Source organism: Camelus ferus, chromosome 1, assembly GCF_009834535.1.
Source record: "Camelus ferus isolate YT-003-E chromosome 1, BCGSAC_Cfer_1.0, whole genome shotgun sequence".
In the NCBI taxonomy this organism is placed as follows: Eukaryota; Metazoa; Chordata; class Mammalia; order Artiodactyla; family Camelidae; genus Camelus; species Camelus ferus.
This window is the reverse complement of record NC_045696.1, coordinates 64,211,147-64,231,359: the sequence shown is the minus strand read 5'-3', so window position 1 is coordinate 64,231,359 and position 20,213 is coordinate 64,211,147. Positions and strand designations below refer to the sequence as shown.

At 39.5% G+C, this 20,213-nt stretch overlaps 2 protein-coding genes across 2 annotated transcripts in view; one reads left to right on the top strand and one right to left on the bottom strand.

The window, feature by feature from the left end:
* Positions 1–1,623, top strand: part of PLAAT1 (phospholipase A and acyltransferase 1) — a 29,519-nt gene extending 27,896 nt beyond the window's left edge. Inside the window, exon 5 of the mRNA XM_032482012.1 lies at positions 488–1,623. The gene's annotated coding sequence lies outside the window, so the exon portion shown is untranslated. The remainder of the gene's footprint in view (positions 1–487) is intronic.
* ATP13A5 (ATPase 13A5) overlaps positions 1–20,213 on the bottom strand; it is a 99,592-nt gene that overhangs the window by 6,035 nt on the left and 73,344 nt on the right. Inside the window, exons 22-27 of the mRNA XM_032482036.1 lie at positions 20,169–20,211; positions 18,233–18,342; positions 14,588–14,684; positions 12,396–12,468; positions 7,448–7,622; positions 4,833–5,035 (exon numbers count right to left, since the gene is read on the bottom strand). Of these exons, the coding sequence (XP_032337927.1) occupies positions 4,833–5,035; positions 7,448–7,622; positions 12,396–12,468; positions 14,588–14,684; positions 18,233–18,342; positions 20,169–20,211 (701 nt within the window). The remainder of the gene's footprint in view (positions 1–4,832; positions 5,036–7,447; positions 7,623–12,395; positions 12,469–14,587; positions 14,685–18,232; positions 18,343–20,168; positions 20,212–20,213) is intronic.

Genomic DNA, 20,213 nt, shown 5'->3' with positions numbered 1-20,213 from the left:
TTAAAGTCTCCCCAGTCCTCCCTTACAAAGTTTTATTTCATATGGTGTGTATCACACTCTGCTTGGCATGATCTCCATTTATGTATCCACTAGACTGTAATCACCTGAAAGGGACTTTGTATCTGCTTCTCTGGGACTCTGAATTGAAAGAGGAATTGCGAAAGTAGCACGCACATCTGCTGGATTCTTTCTCTCTAACCTGCCCCAATCGCTTTACTTTGGGGAGCTAAACTTCTCAGAATGCGTTGTGCCGACATCCCTGTTCTTATCTCCCCCACCCCGTCCACTTCGGTGTCCATCAGAGCTTTCAAGCACTTTGTAGACAGCGCCTTGTAGATGTTCTTTGATGGGATTAGCACCTTCAGGCCCCAACAACAGCATTTAATCAGTGTTGCTGTGCTATAAATGATTCTTACAACCGTCAGATTTATGAACAAGCAAACTAGGTTTTCTCTGATTTATTTTCTCTCTACCTCATTTATTCCAGTGTTGATAGTCTACCGGCCCCCAACTCTACATAGTTCTATACCAACTAGAAGTCAGAAGCGATGTCCCTCTACAGTAGGCCCTATTTTTTGAGGCCATTAGAGCTGTAATTTCACCTACATGCACCCTCATCTTCACCCATGCCTCATTTTACATATACAACTAGATGCATCACCTCCCGGAGGAATACTCAAGCTTACTTGAGAGGGGAGTGAGGCAGAGAGAAGAAAAAAGGGAGATGCATCTCTTAAAATAAAGCAATCTGAGCAGCTTGGTGAAAAGAAGACCCTAGGAGATGGCTGTGTAGAGTTTTCATGTACTGTATTGTTTCCAAGTCCCAAGGACCCAGATGTGGGGATGAAGATGATGCCGCCAATGTCCATCCTGATGAAGGCCTGGTACTCACTAGAACTGGGCTGGGTGCTCTGCACATCACACCATCCTCAGACCAGTGATCTGAAGAGCAGGCCAGGCTGGTGCACAAGGGAGCAGTGTGGAAACAGAATAAGGCTCCCTTCTTCAATTCAGCTTTGATTGGAAAACACAAGATGACCTGAAGTGAACGTTGCCCTTCCTAGTTAGTTGCTATTGATGCAGAAACTCGAAAGGATGGGGTTCTGTTTGCACAGGTGATTTGGAGACAAGTCCTGGGCCAGCCATTACAGATTATTCTCAGATAAGAGAAGGGTTAGTAAATATTCCCTCCTGTTTGCATAAAAATTAAATCTGTACTTTTTATCTATCTCATCATCATAAAGTTGACCTTCTGTCAAAGGCTGTTAAGAAGGGTCAGGACTTTTCTGTTACATCAAAGTAAAACTGCTTGTGTATTTTAACAGTAGTTCCAAGGACTTTTGATTTGTAAACTTGAGAGTATATGATTTATTGTAAGATTGTGTTTGTTAGAATGTATTTATAAAAACTGTTTTCCACCTAAAATTATCAGTTATGTTTGACATCGGGATTTGAATTTACCCATAAGCTTTAAGTCGCTATGGTGTAACAAATCCAACTGTAATTAACTCAATTTATGTAGAAGGACTCTGCGGCTACTAATCAAATGAAAGTGCTGGCCAACATAATATAGCCTCCTTGTAAAGCACGTTTACAATAAAATAGATGACTCTGAATTGAAAACATAAAATGGAATCATGGTTTGTTGTGAGAGAAGCTGGGGAATTATCAAATACTATATCAAAATTTAATAAAAATATAAGAAATTTGGGAAGAAATTTATTTAAAAAAACTATAATTAAAAGAAGATCTTAGCATGCCCTCAAAATCTTTGACAAAACACCTATACGAAAAAGGTGGAGGAGGGGATGAAAACTGATACATATGAATCATATAATTGCTAAAACTAATTTATGTAGTAAATTATGTTTCTAATTTAGGAATAAGAATGGATGTCTCTAATACCTATGACTTTTTTAGAAAATCAGAAGTTAGAGGGTATTCCGGATGATGTATAAAACTAGAGTAAATTTTCCAAAGCAGAAATATTACAGGCTAGATTTTCTCTGATCATGACAATAAAATTAGAAATTATGAACCAAATTTAAATTAAAAATCCCTCCCACATACAAATTAAAAACAAAATTCTAAAAATTTGTTTGGTCAGTAAGGAAACTTAGTCCACTTGTAAGCTGTTGAGAAGAAGAGCCGTAGAAGAATGAGAACAAAATCCCTTCCCACTTGAAAATTAAAAATCACTGTTCTTGAAACTAGTGGGTCATAATTAGAGACATAAGAAAATGTAAAGAATGTAACCCAAATTACAATTATTGACCTTGAATGCTTTTCCAATTTCACAAGAATAAAAGAAAATACATGGATTATAAAATCAAGTCAAACATTTAAAAAATTTTCAAAGGAGGTAAGAAGAGGGGGGGGAAAATGGGAAAAGCAAAAATTAACAAATTGGAAACTAGAAAGTGTACAGAATTATTATATCTGAGAGCTTGTTATTTAAAGAAAACCAGTAAAAACACATTTCTGGTAAAAATAAATGGAAATAACACACATAAACATAATTAAGATGAGAAGATATTAAAAGAGTTGTAGAAGGCATTAAAAATTATAGGAAAATACCACCGAATATCCTATGCTAAGACATAATAATCTCAAGGAAAAGGAATTACCTGGGCAATCTTTTTTTTTTTTTATTTTAAGAAACAATTTAAAAAGAGGATAACCTAAATCAATTCTGAAAAAAGTGATTTTTTTCAAAAGAAAGAATTTGGAACCAGATGATTTTACTGGGTTCTTGCAAGTGGTCAAGGAATAGACTATTTCTATCTATAAAATACATTTTTCAAAGGAAAGGAAAAGTCCAAGAGTTTCCAAATCTAACACCCAAACCTAACAAAACACTACACAGAAACCTACAGATCAACCCAACATAAAATGCAGATATTTAAAAACAATAAAATTCAATTCAGTAAAAGTATAATCTACCACAAATAAATAGAGTTTCCTGAAAAATATGAAGATGATTTAATAATAAATTTATTAATGGAACACATTCCAGCAAAGGTCAAAGGAGCAAATGAGTATAATCATCTCAGTAGGTGATGGGAAGTCATTTGATGAAATACATCTCTCATTCTTGATTTTAAAATATACTCTTGATTTACTAGAAATAGAAGGGCATTTTCTTTACATGATGTGACCTACTTGACTTAGTATTCAAAATCACATTTGCAAGTGAAAACTATAAGATATATTTTTACAAAGTAGAACTCTGCTATTTCCGTTATTACTTAATATTGTCCTCGAAATTCTGGATTGTACACGGAAACAGAAAATATAAATAAGCATTTTAGCTATTGGAAAGGAAGAAGGAACATTATTAATTGCAGATGATCATAATTATCTTTCTAGAACACTCAAAAATCAAACAGTAATAGCAAAGTTCAGAAAGACTTCTGAATAAGAAATAAATACGATAAACAACACTGTACCTTTCACGAGTATTTGTGATTACCAGTTAGAAACTATAACAGGAAAAAGTCAATCACAATATAAGCAGAAATACAGATGGCATAGGACTAGTTGTTTAGATAGAGGTACAGGATCTATAATGGAGAAAACTGAATATTTACTAAGAGACATAAAAGAAAGCACGAATAAATGGAGAGACATGACATGTTCTTAAATGTGAATACCAGATTGTGTAAACAAATAAATGTTTCCCCTAGTATCAAAATCCCAAAGGTGATTTTTTTTTTAGAAGCCTGGCAATTTATTCTATAGTATATTCAGAAGAATGAACAAGAAAGAAAAGTAAGAAAGTAAGAAAAAAATGAAGAGTAATATGATGATACACCAATCTTACTATGTATTAAAACTCGTTAGAAAACTATAGTTTTTTAAGTATAGTGATAGATCAAGAAGAGGTTGGCATATTAACGAAACAGAGAACATAGTCTAGAAACAAATTAATTATATATAAATTAATATGTAAGTATATAACATAAATATAATATAGAAACATACAAGTTTACACACACTACACACACACACACACACATATATATATATATATCAGGAAACCATAAGTATACATGTATATAGGTATGATAGAGGTGGCATTATATTCAGTTGAATAAATGACCAAAAAGAATATTAAATGATGGAATCTGCTGGGAAAACTACTGACTAGATGGATAAACTAGTTTGACCTTTACTTCAAACTATACGCCAAAATTAACATTAGATTTAAAAAAGCATAAAAATAAATTAAAAAAACTAAATGAGTGATGATCTATCTGATTTTGTAATGAGAAAAAACTGTGCATAAAAGCAATGGAAGAAAATCACAAAGGAATAAACAGCTCATACAAATAAATAAGAAATATAACAGCAGCCCAATAGAAAAAAAAAAAAAACGGATGAAAATGTAAATAGAAAATTCAGAGAAGAAGAAAGGCTAACAATATGAAAATGCATTCATTTTTACTGGGGATCAAAGAAATTCACAGCATGATTAAAGTGGCTCTCCCAAAGATACAAAGCTACTAAAAGGTCAAGTTGTATTTGAATTGATTAGAAAACCTCTTACAAAATATCTTGACATATATGGATGTGCTTAAAATAATTCTTGATGACTCAAATTAGGACAGGACTCTCGTGACCATTCACTATTGCACACGTTTATCTGCACGTGAGCTTTCTGCCCATGGGCTCTCCTACCTATGGCAAGTACCGTTCAGTGCTCAGTTTTACAGTAATGTGATTTTTTTTTGCTTCTCAGTCAATTGCTTCACCAGTGAGTTGCAACTCTGGGGATGGTGGAAGAGTAGGAAAAAGATATTTGAAAAAAAAAAACCAAACATCATACTTACAGTTTGTGTAGATGGGTTTTCGAAATGGCTTTCCCTTGGAAAAGATAAATGCTACTGTGATACAGTTGATGGTGGTGATGGGCCACAGGGTGGTACTCTCAAAACTTAAAACTGAACCAGGAATCAGAGTTGCATTTCCAGTCCAGTTTCTTTCCAAACTCACATTTGTTGAGAAATGACTCTGGTCGTTCAGAAAGCACTCACTACAAAAGAAATCACCAGCATTTATGGGACTTTTTATTCTATGTTAATCCAGCTGGTGGAAAAGAATTAGTTAATTATTACCAAGGGACCTCACCTTTCAGGCTGTTCCAGCCAGTAACTACCAGAACATATTCTGTTCACCTCTTGCGATGACAAAGCAGAAACAAAATTCAGAGGAAGTCAAGATTGTTCTTCGACCAGAATTCCATTTAGAACAAATGATCGCTCTTGAAAGGGCTTGGATGACAATTTCCTATGGAATTACTTTCAACTCAGAGTCTATGAACTGTGTGTGGTGGTGGGGGAGGGGAGAGCAGTTGTGGTGGTTTGGGGGTGTCTTTTCTTTCATGGACTAATGTGAGCCTCCTAACTTGGATCCTGAGTTTGAATCTGCCTGCTCTAACCCATGCTCCTCCCAAAACCAAAGCCTCTCTTCAAGATCCAAACATGACATTCTCCTGCTTACGAGTGTCTATATTTCTATTTTGCTAACGAATTAAGTTCAGACTTCTCAGGCAGGCCCAGAAGACTTCATACTCTGGTCTCAAGCAATTCTTCCAGCCTTATCTTTTGCCAGTCCTCCTATGTTCCTTATACTCCAAACATAGGGAGAGATTCCCTGTTCCCCAACTTGCACAGCTCTGGGTCCACACATCCTATTCCCTCTAATGTAACTCTAACCAAAACGTCCTTATATTTGGTAGCCATCGTGACTACTGCCCCCATCCTTCCCTCTACTGCTGCATTTAGCTCATTGTTTTGCCATTATTTTCTACCCCTGAGATGAGAATTTCCTGAATGTGGAATTTCTCCTTTGGTTTTGTTTTTTTTGTTTGTTTTACTCAGATTTACAACAAATGCTCAGCACTGAGCACAGACATGCCATTCAATATTTGCTCAGAAAAACATTTAAGATACGGGCTTTCTCAATCCTGACTGATGTATTTGCAATATTCATTTTTTTTCCAACAATCAAACCGACAAACTAGTTCCCATCAGCTTTCTCGTTCCGCTTGAAACTTGTTACTACTTTTATAACTGTTTATACATAAAATTCATTTTTCCATTGTGAATTCAAATGTAAGACTTAAGTCTTATTATCCTTGGTTCCCTAGACTCCAGGAATGTGCTTTGCGTAGAGTAGATGTTCAGTTACTGTCTGCACAATACATTAATGAAACAGTCAGTAGTCACAAAGTTTCCTTGTACAAAGGGGACAGAGAGACTAAAAGGCCTGAATTACAGAGCTTAATACCAAAATGTATCTAATGCAGTATGCTTGCATTGCAGACAAGAAAGTTCAGGACTAGGCTGGCATGGCTAGTTAATGATAGAAGCAGGACTGGCCACCTATCATCCTTTTGGCTACACCACGTTGTCTCCCAGATTCAATCAGAACCCTGCTTCTCTGAATACACACACTCCAATTTGGGGAAAAATTTGGTTTTGAAACAAAGATGAATTTCTATATTGCAAGGAATACCCGAGTTGCTGAATTTGGGGTCTACGTCATAATCTAATACATCATTGGGTAGTTTTCAATCTGTCCTTCACGGATTTCCTGGGGCTCTGATACTTTCAATATCACAGTGATGTGAGCAGGAGTTTGTACAAACCCTACTTCAAAAAGAGAAGCTCTCTCTTCCTGTCTTTCCCTTTGGAGGTCAGGCAGCCTTTGTCAGAAAAAATTAGTTTGAACATCTAAGGTGCAGTTCACTTCATCTTACTCTTAATTTATATTTAAGGAAATAAGCCTTGGGAGGTGAAGAGATTTGCCCTGAGTCTAGTGTTCAATTCAAATCATAGTAATGATAGTAGCATCAACTAACATTTTAACATTCATTTGAAATTAGCATTCCTTTGAAATTTAACATTCGTTTAACATTCATTTAAATTAAGCAAATCTCTCTTGTATATCAGGGGTCAGTTGGCGACTAGCCCATAGGCCAAATCCGACTCACCAGCTGGTTTTGTCAATAAAGTTTTATTGGAACACAGTCACACTGACTTGTTTACATGGTGTCCACAGCTGTTTTTTCACTATTAACAGCAGCACTGAGTAGTTGCAACAAAGACCACAGAGCCCACAAAGGCCAAAATATTTACTTCTTGGCCCTCTACAAGAAATGTTTGCTGACCTCTGGTCTATACGATATCCAAATCACCAGAGAATGAATACATTCAGTCAACCCACTGTTAGGTCTTCCCACCCTAGAACTTGCTGCTAGATCACCCCAGCATGCCACCTACTGACTGTGTTCTGTGTTCTGTCCCATCACTGGGGTTTTGCAAAATGGAGATAACTTTTGTTAATTAAAATTTTAGAGTATGTGTTCAAACCAAGTCGTACAAAGTCATTGGGTATTCATTGTACCAACTTCAGAAAGGAAAAGTAAGAAACGAAACTTTACCTGTATCTGTAGACCTCACAATACCAGGGCTGCTGCTTCACGTAGAGAAATGCACAGACCTGCACAATGCAGGTGAAACAGGTATTCAGAAAGACTGAGAGCAGCAAAGGAGGAGAAAGGAGCTGTCCTGCTGGTCGGTACGGAGCCAGCTTTGGGTAGGCATGAGTTGAGCTCACTGAAAGACAAATCCATTTTTTCCCCTGTTACAATTTCATTATTGAGAATAAAAGACTGAGATGCATATTATCCTGAGTGTTGTGTTAGGGTTCAAGTTCAGCAAACATGAATTAAGGGTTTACACCTTGGAAAGCTCATTGCTTAGTTAACTGCACATCTAATGCTACCAGCCTTTGCCTCTTCCATGCTTTGGTTTCACCCTCAGAAACAAAAAGTAGTGGGTTTAAAAGTCCAATAATTAATGCATTTACCATATTGAATAGTGCAAATATTTCTCCACAACCAGACTGACCAGGAATGATACGTAAAAGAGGAAGATGCCCTTCCGTAAGGATAACAGCACTATTATCTCTCAATGCTGACGGGAAAGCAGAGTTAAGATGAAGAGAGTAAGGATGCATCTAGCTAGACTAATCTTCATATACTGGGAAGTATTTTTTAAAAAACACTCACTCTATTATTCATTCAACCAACATTCTCTGAGCACTTCAGTGTACCAGGGAGATGCTAGAGGTGTGTCCTGCTTCCTCCTGGATAAGTGTGTAAGTGGAGGACTGCTAGGGGACATTAGACTTAGGAAAAATAACTTTAAAAAATCTTGCTTCTGGATGAGAGTATTAAAAATATATTTTGGCCCTGGGATTTTTTTTTTTTAACATCTGAGGGGTTGGCAAGGGTCAGAGATTAAACAGAACTGCCAAAAAAAAAAAAAAAAAAGATCACTACATCCATCTTAGAAGCCTTTTATTCTAACAAACTGATGAAAATGGAATGTATTTTACTTCTCAGGGCAGAGCAAGAAAGAAGCATGGGGAGGTCAGGATGTTTCAATTCTTCCCATCTGTCATCTCTTTCCTTCCCACAGCTGATGACTGCTTTCTTTGTTGTAAGAAAGTAGGGTATGTCTCCTTAGCTTTGTGTTCATGCATGTAGGGGCAAGGCAGTGAGGAGTGTGTCCAGTTTGGGATAATAAAACTCTAAAGTGGGTCTTTAGTTTGCTCAGTGTGTGTTCTGGGGTGATCGCATAAACTCTTTGGTCCTTCATTTTCTCAAGTATAAAACGACTATGTTGGAATGTCTAAACGGTCCCCAGAGGCTTTTCCAACTCACTCACCCTGAATCTCTCTGCCTGCCTGAATCTTTACCTCTAGCAGTTTAACCAGTGTTTCCCGGGAGGGTGCTGGGCTAGTGGCCATGAGGTATGCAGAGATGAGACGGATATCTCATCTGTTTTCAAAGAGCTTGAAGTCCAGTGGAAGACACAGATGGGGTGTGTAATAAAGAAAGTGACTAGCCTTTGTCTCAGGGACTGTGTATGGACAAGCAAATCAATCAGCCAACCAATCAATCAATCATGTGATGGCATTGTCTTTTCCCCATACTAATTCAGGCTTAAGGTCAAAGGCTTTAGTCTGGGAACCTGGGAAGTGTAGATGCCTTGGTGCGAGTGATTTTACGTTAATCGTACAATCATCAATGACTCCGAACAGCTGCAGATAAATGTCCACAGTTCTCAGCCTGGCAGTCAAGATTCTGTGATCTGACCCAACCTACTTTTTCAGATTTTATCTCCTGCTGTTTCTTTCCACATACCCTGCAGTGTGGTCAAATTGAAAAACTCTCGCCCTATACTTAGCAGCTCTCTCTTGCTCCTTCTGCTTCCTTCTACTTGAAATGCCCTTCTTTTTTTTTTTTTTTTTTAAATATTTAAAATCTATTCACCCTGTATTTTGGTGCCAATGCTACTTCTTCCATGAAGCCACCCCGGTATCTCTCTTTTCTCCATTGTTATCTCTTCCCATCATTAGAAACAATCTCCTTTTTATGAACTCCCAAAGCATCTGTTGGTTTCTGGTACTCAGTACTTCTGACTTGCATTTCATCCATTCATGTATGTGAATCCATCGCTAAACTTGAAACATCAGTGAGAAGCCTTATAATGCCCCTGGTACTTATGTGCCTAACACATAATGGGAGATGAACACTTTTCTAAGAGGAGGTTGAATGGGGATGTCCCTCTTGGCTGGGGAATTTTGCTGAGCCTCATGTTTGAGGACAATGAAAGGCAAGTGCCAATTTAATGTAAAGAGAGATGACTATCGTATCTTCATAGTACCTAGTAAGAAAGCTGTATCCTGGTCCTTCAACTGTAAGCATTCCATCCCCTCTTCCCCAGTTACCCAGGTACAGACCATATATAAGAGAAAACCATGGAGATGATCAAGAGATTCTTTAAAGGGAATTGTTAAGAACAGCAAGAGCTGTGGTTTTCTTTCCAGCAGCACCCCAATACAAATGAGAGGAAGTCCTAAGAATCACCCTAGGAGAGACCTGAAGTGGCGAGGAGGAGACTGAATTTCTCATTCCCCTGCTTGTAATAGCAGAGGGAAGAGAGAGGGGGCAGCATTGAGAACAAGCTATGCATCTATTAGCTGGTAGGTCAAGTAAAAGCTATGGAAATTAACCAGACTAGAGCTATCTTGGAAGGAATCTTCTCAGCGGGGCAGTCTGCTGGGGCTAGAGGGCCAGCAGAAGAAAACGGCTTTGTAGCACATAGCACTAGAAAAAGCAGTGGCTGAAAGGAATCCTAGGGGGTCAGAGGAGAGAACAGCACCGATGTCAGGGAGTGGTCTGGTGCAGACCGCTCCTCAGGGACTCTGAAGAACGCAAGGACTCACAAGTGAGCCGCAGGCGAAGTGCCTGAGTTTAGACGCCTACCCTGCTGGAGGGCACGTGACAGGACAGAACTACAATAGCCCCACTTAAGGAGAAAGTTCTGGGCTGCTGCTACTCATGGTTGCCAAAGCAGGGCTGAGAGTAGCCAACACAGGGAAAATAGACATCCTGGCCTTCTCTCCCACTGCCTGCTCCAAGCCACAGGTCATGCTTGATTTGGGGAAGAAAATTTTAAATTGGATAAAAACATGAAATGTTAATTTCTAATACTTGGCCTTTTCACAGCTAAAGTGAGATTATTTTAATACCTGGAATGGACCAGGAAATGATCTGCCTGTAGCATGACTGAGCTTGCAAGGATGGGAAAGCAATAGTGTTTGAAGGTAGCGGGTGAAAATAAACAAAAAATAGCTGTTTCCTCACTCTATTACTCCCTTCACCAATCTACCCCGAGTCCAGCCCATTTACTGAGCCAGCTACACATTTGTTGACTAATAATTGGATGAAGTGCCATCTTTCCAGTAGAACACTATGCTTCTGATCTAGCACCCTTCTGAGGCTTTTGTCTCCCATTGGTAACAGTGGTCCTGCCCTTAGTCATCTCAACTCTCCCGCCGAGCCAGCTCTGAGATGAGAGGCTAAGTTTCACAGGGTGACCAAATGGCAGGAAGGTCACCAGGCTATTGCCGTGGGAAAGAGTAAAGTACACCCATCACCATGGGAGTCAGATTCATAACCAATATCATGGAATTAAGTGCGCAAAAGCTCAAAGCAACTTGCTCAAGGTCGTCTGGCAATTCTGAGGCAAGGCTACCACCCATGTTTTGGAGTTTCTAATCAAATAGTCTACTTGTACACAGTCTAAGTCTTTTCTTGGACTCACCAAGTTAGTCAGTCTTCTCAAAAGAAGACGAAGAGGGTGCGTGGAGCACAATATCTTGTAATGAGTACTTGCAAGATGCGATGTACTGGGCTATACACTTTACATGCATCGTGTTATTGGATCCTCAGAGTCCCACAAGGACGCTTCTATGAGTCAATTATTTACTTAGTGAATACGTGCCAAAGGTCACAGAGACAGGGAGGATGCCCATGGCCTTCACTTTGATGCTACTGCCTGCTAGCTTAGCTCTTGGAACCTCCTGGTATTCTTTGTTTCTTTTTAGCATCCTTGTCCATGTTCACAAGTAAATCATGTAAATTGCTTAAAGAATATCCAACACAGTAGAAGCAATATCACTGATTCAAAATTATCCAGCCATGTGAATATTCATAAAACACAGAAAATATTTTAATGGGCTATGAATATTTCAACCTTAAGAATCAAAATTGACAGTACTTACATCTCTGATACTAGTAAATGTTGTCATTGGGCTGATAAGATAAATGACTTTGATATCAGTTTCATGCTTTAAGATGCTACATGGAAGGTCATTAATATTCTGCATTGCTTGAAGTTTTATCTGTTATTTTTCATAACACTTCCATTGTTGAACAAGGAAAAAGAGATGTGTATGTCATTCTTTTTCTTTGCTCTCTGTTGAAGGAGTCACCTTTCTTACTTATTAAGAGTTAGTATCAAGCCCTGAGTTCTTTGACAGGAAATACTTTATCAGTGTCATCTCAAAGGAAGGAAATGAGCGATAGCCACTGTAAGCCACACCTTGCTTTTGAGAGAATTCCACTAGAATAAAACGCTAGCATTTGTCCTCAAACGTCAAAGACCTAGCAAAAATCTGGTTTCACGTCAATGTGAAGCATAGCTGCATAATGGAAAATGACCTTTGGGTTTTAAAGATTTCCCTTCCTGGATTTCTTGTACATTTTTCTATGTACAAGACACAAATCTACAAAGAACTCAGAATACATTGACAATTTTCTGAGGCTAAGACCTATTCGCTATCAGGATATTTTAAGGCCAAGTCTGAGGACATCAACCCTCAACTTACTGTAAAGACCACTTTGAAAAAATTCATAGGTAATGAGGTTTTGGTAGTTGAAGTGTGTTGTTCTCCAAAGCTCTTATTTATATGAGTATTTCTGGTATTTCATGGATAAATACAAACAATATGGTTTACTTTGCCAAAGAGCTTACTTGTTAAACAGACCATCAAGGTAATGGCTACATCTTGCATAAGATACTGATAATTCCCAAAAAGCTGTAGTTGCTGAAAAGGAAAGGAAAGTAAACATAAGTGAAGCTCATCATAACTTCATCATCATTCCCAACACTCTTCTTGAAAGCAGTCAGGAAGCAATTGTTACTTTTCTCGCACCTTAGGAAGAGAGTCATTTACCTAAAATCTTTAGCATCTCGTTAGATAGAACAGAACTAAATCATTACTAGGGGGTGGAGGGTATGGGTCAGTGGCAGAATGCATGCTTGGTATGCACAGGGTCCTGGGTTCAATCTCTAGTGCCTTCGTTAAGGGGGTAAAATTAAATTAAATTAAAAAATTTTAGATCACTCTTTTCCCAGTGTTTAATTTAATTCCAAATTAGCAATGAAAGTCAGTCAGTTGGGAAATATCCTCCTATTGGCCACAGTAATTCTGGCTGCTGTAGTCTCAGCCTGGACGGTTGAACCCTCAACATGAGATATTTAAGCCTGAAAGTCTTGCTGGGAACTTCAAACTTAAGTCTGGGTCTTTTAAGTCAGGGTCTCAAATCATTCCACACATTTTCCCCTCCATCCTATTCACAGATTGAGGTCAAGTAAGCCCATCACAGACTTCATTCCAGTACACCTGCCTTTCTAAGTTGTATGTAGACACAGAACTTCTTTTCTGTTCACATTAATGGAATTGAAGAATTTCAATATAAAAGTCAGCTGGTTATTCTCCAGGAACTTGCCCTGCACTATCTTTCGCAGCCAGGTCTGTTTATTGGCTTCCTAGCTATTGACTGAGCACTCAATCATAATCTGGTTCTACACATTTTACAGACCAGACTCATGCAAATAAAAAATACTTCTGGGTAAACCAGAACTAGAGGGCAAACTCAACGCCAAGAAGCTTCCAGGTGAAGGTCCTCGGGGTATACTCTTACTTAGGGTTAGACCTTCAGAGTGAATGGGGTAACTTTTCAGAGTAAACTCTGGTTCCAACTCTATCCAGGGGGACAGTGGGACTGAAAATCTGCTTTTGTATTTTTCAGAGGATGCAAATGATTCCTCAGCATCCCTCTCATCCTCCAATTCTTCCCCTGCCTTCTTTACATTTCCTTCTCATGTCCTTTCCCCTACTTTTCCCCTCAGATTGGTAAAGTGATACATATGCAGGGTGAGATGGAAGAGGGAGAAATTTTCAAAGGCGGCTTTTCTTTTTATTCTGGGAGCAGCTTTCATAGAACGATGGAAGGCTTTGGCAATCAGCCAGCCTGACTACCTGGAGGTGGATAAAGGCTTGGCCAAGAGCACGATCGCTTTTACTCTTAGTGACAGAGACAGAACGTGAATCCAGGCTTCCTGACTTGCAGTTCAGGTCTTGTTTCTATCCACCTGGTTGTCCCTTAGCCTTGGTGTGTGCTTCTTGCAGTTGGTAGTCTACCAGAGGCTGGAGCCCTGTGCGTCTCTCCTTCACCAGGAAAGCAGTAAAATAATCCCCTCCTTGCAGCATGCCCTGAGCTTGCTGTCATTTTCCTGCAGAGCAAGTTAAACCTGGACCGATACAGATTACTTTCAACCTACACATACTTCTTCCATACAGCTAATGAATTCTTAGATGATTATTTTTATCATTTCATTTCAAAAAATCTTAATTTTTTTTTTTTTTTTTTTTTTTTTTACAGAATTGCTAATCTTTTACTAATGACATGTGAAAGTTCTGGGCAGGTTCAGAAGGAAAGCTCCAGTATGGGAGTTTTTCCAGTTTTTGAATCCTTCAAAGTCAAACTCAACAACTTATCTTTCTTTTTATCTCCTTTTAGTGGGCCCAAAATATTCCACAGTTGGAGACTGATCCGTTTCCTGCAGTGTTATATTTAGGCGGCTCTGAAGCTCTCTTCACATTCTAAGTGAAGAAATCGAGCCTTGGGGAGGTCAAGAGTCTCAGGTTATCTGGAGAAAAACAACACTCATAGAAACCAATTCATGTGCACTTATTTCTAGTGCCATGTTTCCTGCACAGTTCTACCAAGTTTGCAAATTTGCAGACATCTGTTTTGAGAAATGTCATTTATTTATAAAACATTAAATCCTGGGTAGGAGCTGCACCCCTCCCCACCCCTGGAAATACACAAGGGATGTAAATGCAATTAGAACTGGGAAGAAATTATTTTGGTTCATACCCAATAGAGCAGCGATGTACCAATAAACTGGATGATGCCATACATGGTCAAGTACTTAAATACCCCAAAGGATGAAACCAAAGCAGCTCGGCCTTCTCTGTTGAAGAAAAAAAAAATTGGTTATGTATGATACACATCTCTCAGTCTCTTTTCTATTTCAAAAGGAGCTCATTTTAATAGCCTGTTGTTATACAATCACTTAATCACTGATTCATTCTCTCAATTATTCATTTAACCACCCATTTGCTCATTCTCTCCTTCAATCCTAACCTCACTCATTGATTCACAGGCTCACTTTTTTTAGGGCTTCTGAGTACCAGCGTTTCGCTCAGAGTCATGGAGGATACAAATGAATCAAGCACAGTCCTCATTTTCAACAAGCTTTCAGTGAATTAAAAAGATTACCATGTACATTATAAACGCAATACATTGTGACAAGGTGCAAAATGTCAAGCATTGGCTCTCCTGAGACTCATTCCATTCTAACAACACTTGCTCCCTGTGTATGTTTTAAAGTCCCTTAGAGATATCGAGCTAAGGGACAGGTGCTCTCACATTATAGGGAGTGTAGACGTGACACCAATATTTAAGCTGAAATGGGTTTTGTTGGCTTCAGTACACCAGGAAGAACCCAGGGTAATAATCGGAGCTAGTATGGGAATCAAAAGAAATAGATAATGGTAAAAATGGCAGCTTAAAAAGTAAACAGTCCTTAGTCAATAATATTGCAATAACTTTGTATGGTGATGGACTGTGACTAGACTTACCATGGTGATCAATTCATAATGCATATAAACGTCGAATCACTATGTTGTACATCTGAAACTAATATAATGTTGTATGTCAACTATACTTCAATTTAAAAAAGAAAATAAACAAATATTACCCCCATAAAAAATTCTGTTCGAGCTGTTATTCCTGTAACTGGGTCTAGTTGGTGATAGATTACGACAGACCAAAGAAGACAACGTGAGGTAGCAGCACAGGGTGGGGGTGGGGGGTGGGGAATCCGGCAAACAAGCCCTCCTGCAGCTTCCTCTTGTCAAGGTGGAAGCTTGGGGATGAGAGGAAGCCCGCATCCTCTTGGTTTCCAGTTCCCAGTGACACGGCACCTGCGGTGCTCAAAGACTTTGTCAACAGAACAGGGACACTTGAAATAAGACCTAAAAAGCCAAACCAATAACCACTTTGCTTCAGGCAAGATGAGAAGGTTCTCGAGAGAAGTGAGCCAGGATGCTCTGGGTGGATGCTTTCCACCAGGCTGAGGCACGGCCCTTTGTTTTCGACACAGAGGGTGGAAGAAACCAGCGGAGAAGGGGCAAGCATGGGAAGCCTGGATTGTTTTCTGACATGAACTTTGTGATTGCATCTTTCCTTCTGCAGTTGCATACATTTCCAAGAAAACTGACACCTAGACTTTTTTTTTAGAGTGCAAAAAACCAGAATGGTACAGCATAAAGAATGTTTTGCACAGGCCTCCAAAATTACTGCTGTTCCTAATAGTTGTGAATTTTAAGCAACCCAGTTGTTTATTTAATGCATTCACAAATGTTCATGGAACGCTCTGAGGTACTGTGGCAGGCACAGCGACACAGAAATGAGTAAGACATCGTCCTTGCCCTAAAGCACTTGAACTATAACAAGTCAATCATGTTTCAAAAGATAACAATGAAAACCTGTGTTCTGGATCCATGCACCTAAAGCCACACTTCATCGATCCTCAAGAGGATGCTTTCCCAAGAATAGCCAGGGTAAAAGCAGCCTAAAAGAGCTGAACCATATCTAATGTTTATGAAACTGTGAAATATAAAAGCAAAGGGTTTCTACCCCAAAGTCTCACTAAACCATCTGCCAAGAGAAAAATTTTACATTCCGACTGATATTTTAAAACAGTATATTGCATTCACAAATGCATTGAGCTGCTTGCATGAGAAAGAGCATCTGAAATTCCATGACACTGCTTTTTGGGTGAATCCAGTAGGCGCTCTGTGCAACCATCCTGGAGTTCAAACCTCCTCCACACCTGACACTCCAGCTTAACTTCCACAGCTCCCATGTGAGAAGACTTCCAGCCCAACTGGGCTACCTGGCCTCTCACCCCAGTCTCCAATTAGAACCCCACTTCTAAGCATGGCTTTCCATCTAACTCCACCTGGAATTCCACCCCCCGCCTCCTTTGTGTTTACATACAACCTATTCATCCTTCAAATTACAACCCTCCTCTGAAATCACCTCTCCCGGCACTGAAATATTACTGCATTATTTGGACACTAACTTATTTAAAGCTCATTTATTGAGCACCTCTCACCTACCAGGTAGAAAATTCTGTGTTACACGATTTTATCTCTGTACATCTATCTATATATACCCTTTACTGGAATGTAAGCCCTCAGGGCAAAGCTCTGTCTCATTCTTAATCCATCACATTTTTAAGCTCAATATTTAGAAAGAGCTCCATGGATTGTGTTGATGGCTGGAAGCATGAACTCTGGTGAGGGTCTTGAATGGTCTTGTTTTGTAGTCACCATGATGCAAATCAAGTTAGGGCACTAGCGATAGTAAGGGTAGGGCTTGGAGACACTCTCCAAAAGACGAATCACTAAAACATGATGCCTTGTTCACTAGAGATGAAAAAAAGGAAAGAGTTAAAAGCACATCGAGGTTCTGAGCCTCAGTGAGGGACTCTAAGGACCCAGTGGTCCTCGGGACCAGGAAACATGGGAGTGAGGAAGGGAAGCTGCTCTGAAGGCAGGGGAGGTGATGATGTTTGCAGGCACGGAGGACACAGGTGCAAGCACCCAGGACTCAGAGAAAGAAGTCAAGCTGTCTTGCTGATTTGCAGCCAGACAGAAGCTAACACCTTTGGGTGAGTAACTCCTACCAGTAGGTGCCAATTCAGCTGCCCTAAGGGACATGCTGAGAACATCATGGTTGTCTTTTTTTGTATAAACCTCAAGATTTAGTGATGACTTCCAGACCACTGGCTGTGAAGATAGGCTGAGATTACTCCACAGTGTTATAGGAGACAATAAAGGAATACGATTTATAAACAAAATGTAAAACCTGATGTTTTATTTTTAACTGCATTTAAAATATGAGTAGAGACAAGATCAGAAATAAGAGTGGAGTGGATGCGAAGGAGCTGTACCAGGAAAATAAAGAGTTTTTAATTCCTTCCCTTTCCCTGATCATTGCCAATCAACGGGAAAAGTCTTTGGTGCAATCATCTTGGATATTCACAAATTTGGATTTTGGAGACAGAACACTTTGGGGAAGCTATCTGATGGAGTGCTCCTTTTCTGCTTCCTCCCCCTTCCCCAACCCCTGAGAGAAAGGTTCCAGTGAGCAGCTAACATACAAAATAAATGAGACATGAGATAGACAATCGGTTTTTAAAGATCAACTTTAGCTTTTGACCATCCACCTAACACAGCCACTTATCCTTTAAAGCTCAACAAAAGCCACTTTTTTGTTGCTTTTACTAGCCTTCTCAAGCAGTACTCATGGCCCCCTTACTTGGTGCTCAATGGCACTTCCCCCGTGCCTCTGCTGTGACATTTGTCACTTTTAAATTATAGCTGAATTCTGTCCGGAGCCAGACTGTGGGCCCCTCAGTCAGGGAGTGGAAAGGGAGAGGTGGCTTACTTGATGAGCTGAGGCACACACTCAATATTGCCTATCTTCGAGGTGAAAGGGGATGCCACAGACGCCTCCTGTTCTGACAGCGAAATGCCCGCGTGAGCCATTTTCAAAGCCTGGAATGATAAACTCATGTTGCACCCGCGACTCCTCAGGCCAGCCTCTAAATGCTCAAACACCGTGAGGCCATTCTTCTTATTACAGTGTTGATAATATCTCACCCTGCCACCCCCAGGTCTATGTTTATGCTGTCCCTCCACTTGGAATACACGAAGTCACCAATTAAAGAGGCACCAACTGAACAACGACCCAGAGGTAGAAGAATGAGGGCTGTGTAGGTATTGGTTGAGGGGGTGTAGAGATGATAAGAAAGTGAAAGCACTCGTTTGGGAAGTCTATTAAAAAGATGGCAGCACTAGATGGACCTTTATGGGAGCCTTTACCATCATGGTTCTTACTTAAGAGGCCATCTTCATGAACTATAGGAAAAACTATCTAATCTCCATCTTTTCCTAGGCTGCCTGATCCAACCAATCAGCTAACTGCTGGGATGCAGTATCAGGCGCACAGCATCTTCACTGGAGACAGGGACCAGATCACACTCAGCAGAGAATCATTCCAGGCTACACGTTGCCTCACTGAAATCAGGGCTAGTTAATTTCTCACCAAGACTGAAAACTGTCCACGAGTGCACACACATTGGCCAGCAAACAGGTCACTAAGCCCCTGATCCTACGAGAACTGTATGAGAGTGTGTATTTCTGCAGCTCTGTAGAATGTGCAAAGCACCTGGTTAACATGGCCACTATACACTCAATTCATGTTCAGTGGATATTAGAATCTCTCCTTCTTTCTCCTTTCTCCCTCAGCATTTTGTGCTTCATTATGTAATTTAGGACCGTCTACTTTATGTTAGGGTTAGTTTTATGCATGATTTTTATTCCTGCCAGATAATGAACTCTGTGGAGGCAAAGACTAAATCCTTTTAACACCTGATTTATTTGTTTTGTTCTAAATGCCACATTATTCATGAGAATGGATACTAACTCTAGATTTTGAAGAGCAACAACTAGCTTCTTCTCATAAAGCATGAGGCAGAAATATTCATAACAGATCTCTGAGTATGAACATAGTTTTTCACAGAACTTTGGAAAAATTATTTAAGAAGGAAGTAAAACAAATACCCAGATCTTAAGTATCTAATAAGCTTTGCAAATACAAAGCATTTCTCTTCACTTCTTGTCTCACAAATTAGCTTCTAAAATATTTTGTTCTGTACATAAGTCTTCAAGGTAAGCTACTATTTCAACCATATCTTTGAAACTCAGATTACAAAGTATGTACCGCTTTCTACTGTATTTGACAAGTAATCTACAGAGAATCTTTTAACTTAGGTTTGCTGTAGTATGTAATAATCAAATAATTTTGTCTATAATTTCACTGAGCATAAGAGTTCTGGGGTAAAGCCAACTTATAAAAACTAACCCCGGTGTAGAGGTCTGGCAGAAATAAATATAGTTAATACATAATTCAAACATTTGCCATCGGTTTCAAATATTTCCTTCACTAAGCCTTTACCAGCCGTGTGACTTCAGGCAAAAAAAGAATTCGCCCCTCTGAGACTCATTTCCCTTTTATAACTGGAGAGATTTAAACCAGCTAGTCTTGTAAAGTCCCTTTAGCGTCTGAAGTATGGGAGCCTATGTAGCCTTTCCTCATCTTTATTATTCTAGGAGTTGCCAGAAAACAGCCGAAGTCACCCATCTCCCTTTACCCCACACCACTTCCAACCCGCACGCCAGTGGACTGTGAGTATAAAGATCAAAATGATCACGTGATGCGATTGCTGGTGGAAGGGTGAAGAGTCAGACCCCAGGGGATACAGGGTACTCAAGAGAGATATGAGTGAACCCCCTAAATTAGAAGTATAATTTCTACTCACCCCACAGTCATTAGCTCCGTCTCCACACATGCCTACATAATAGCT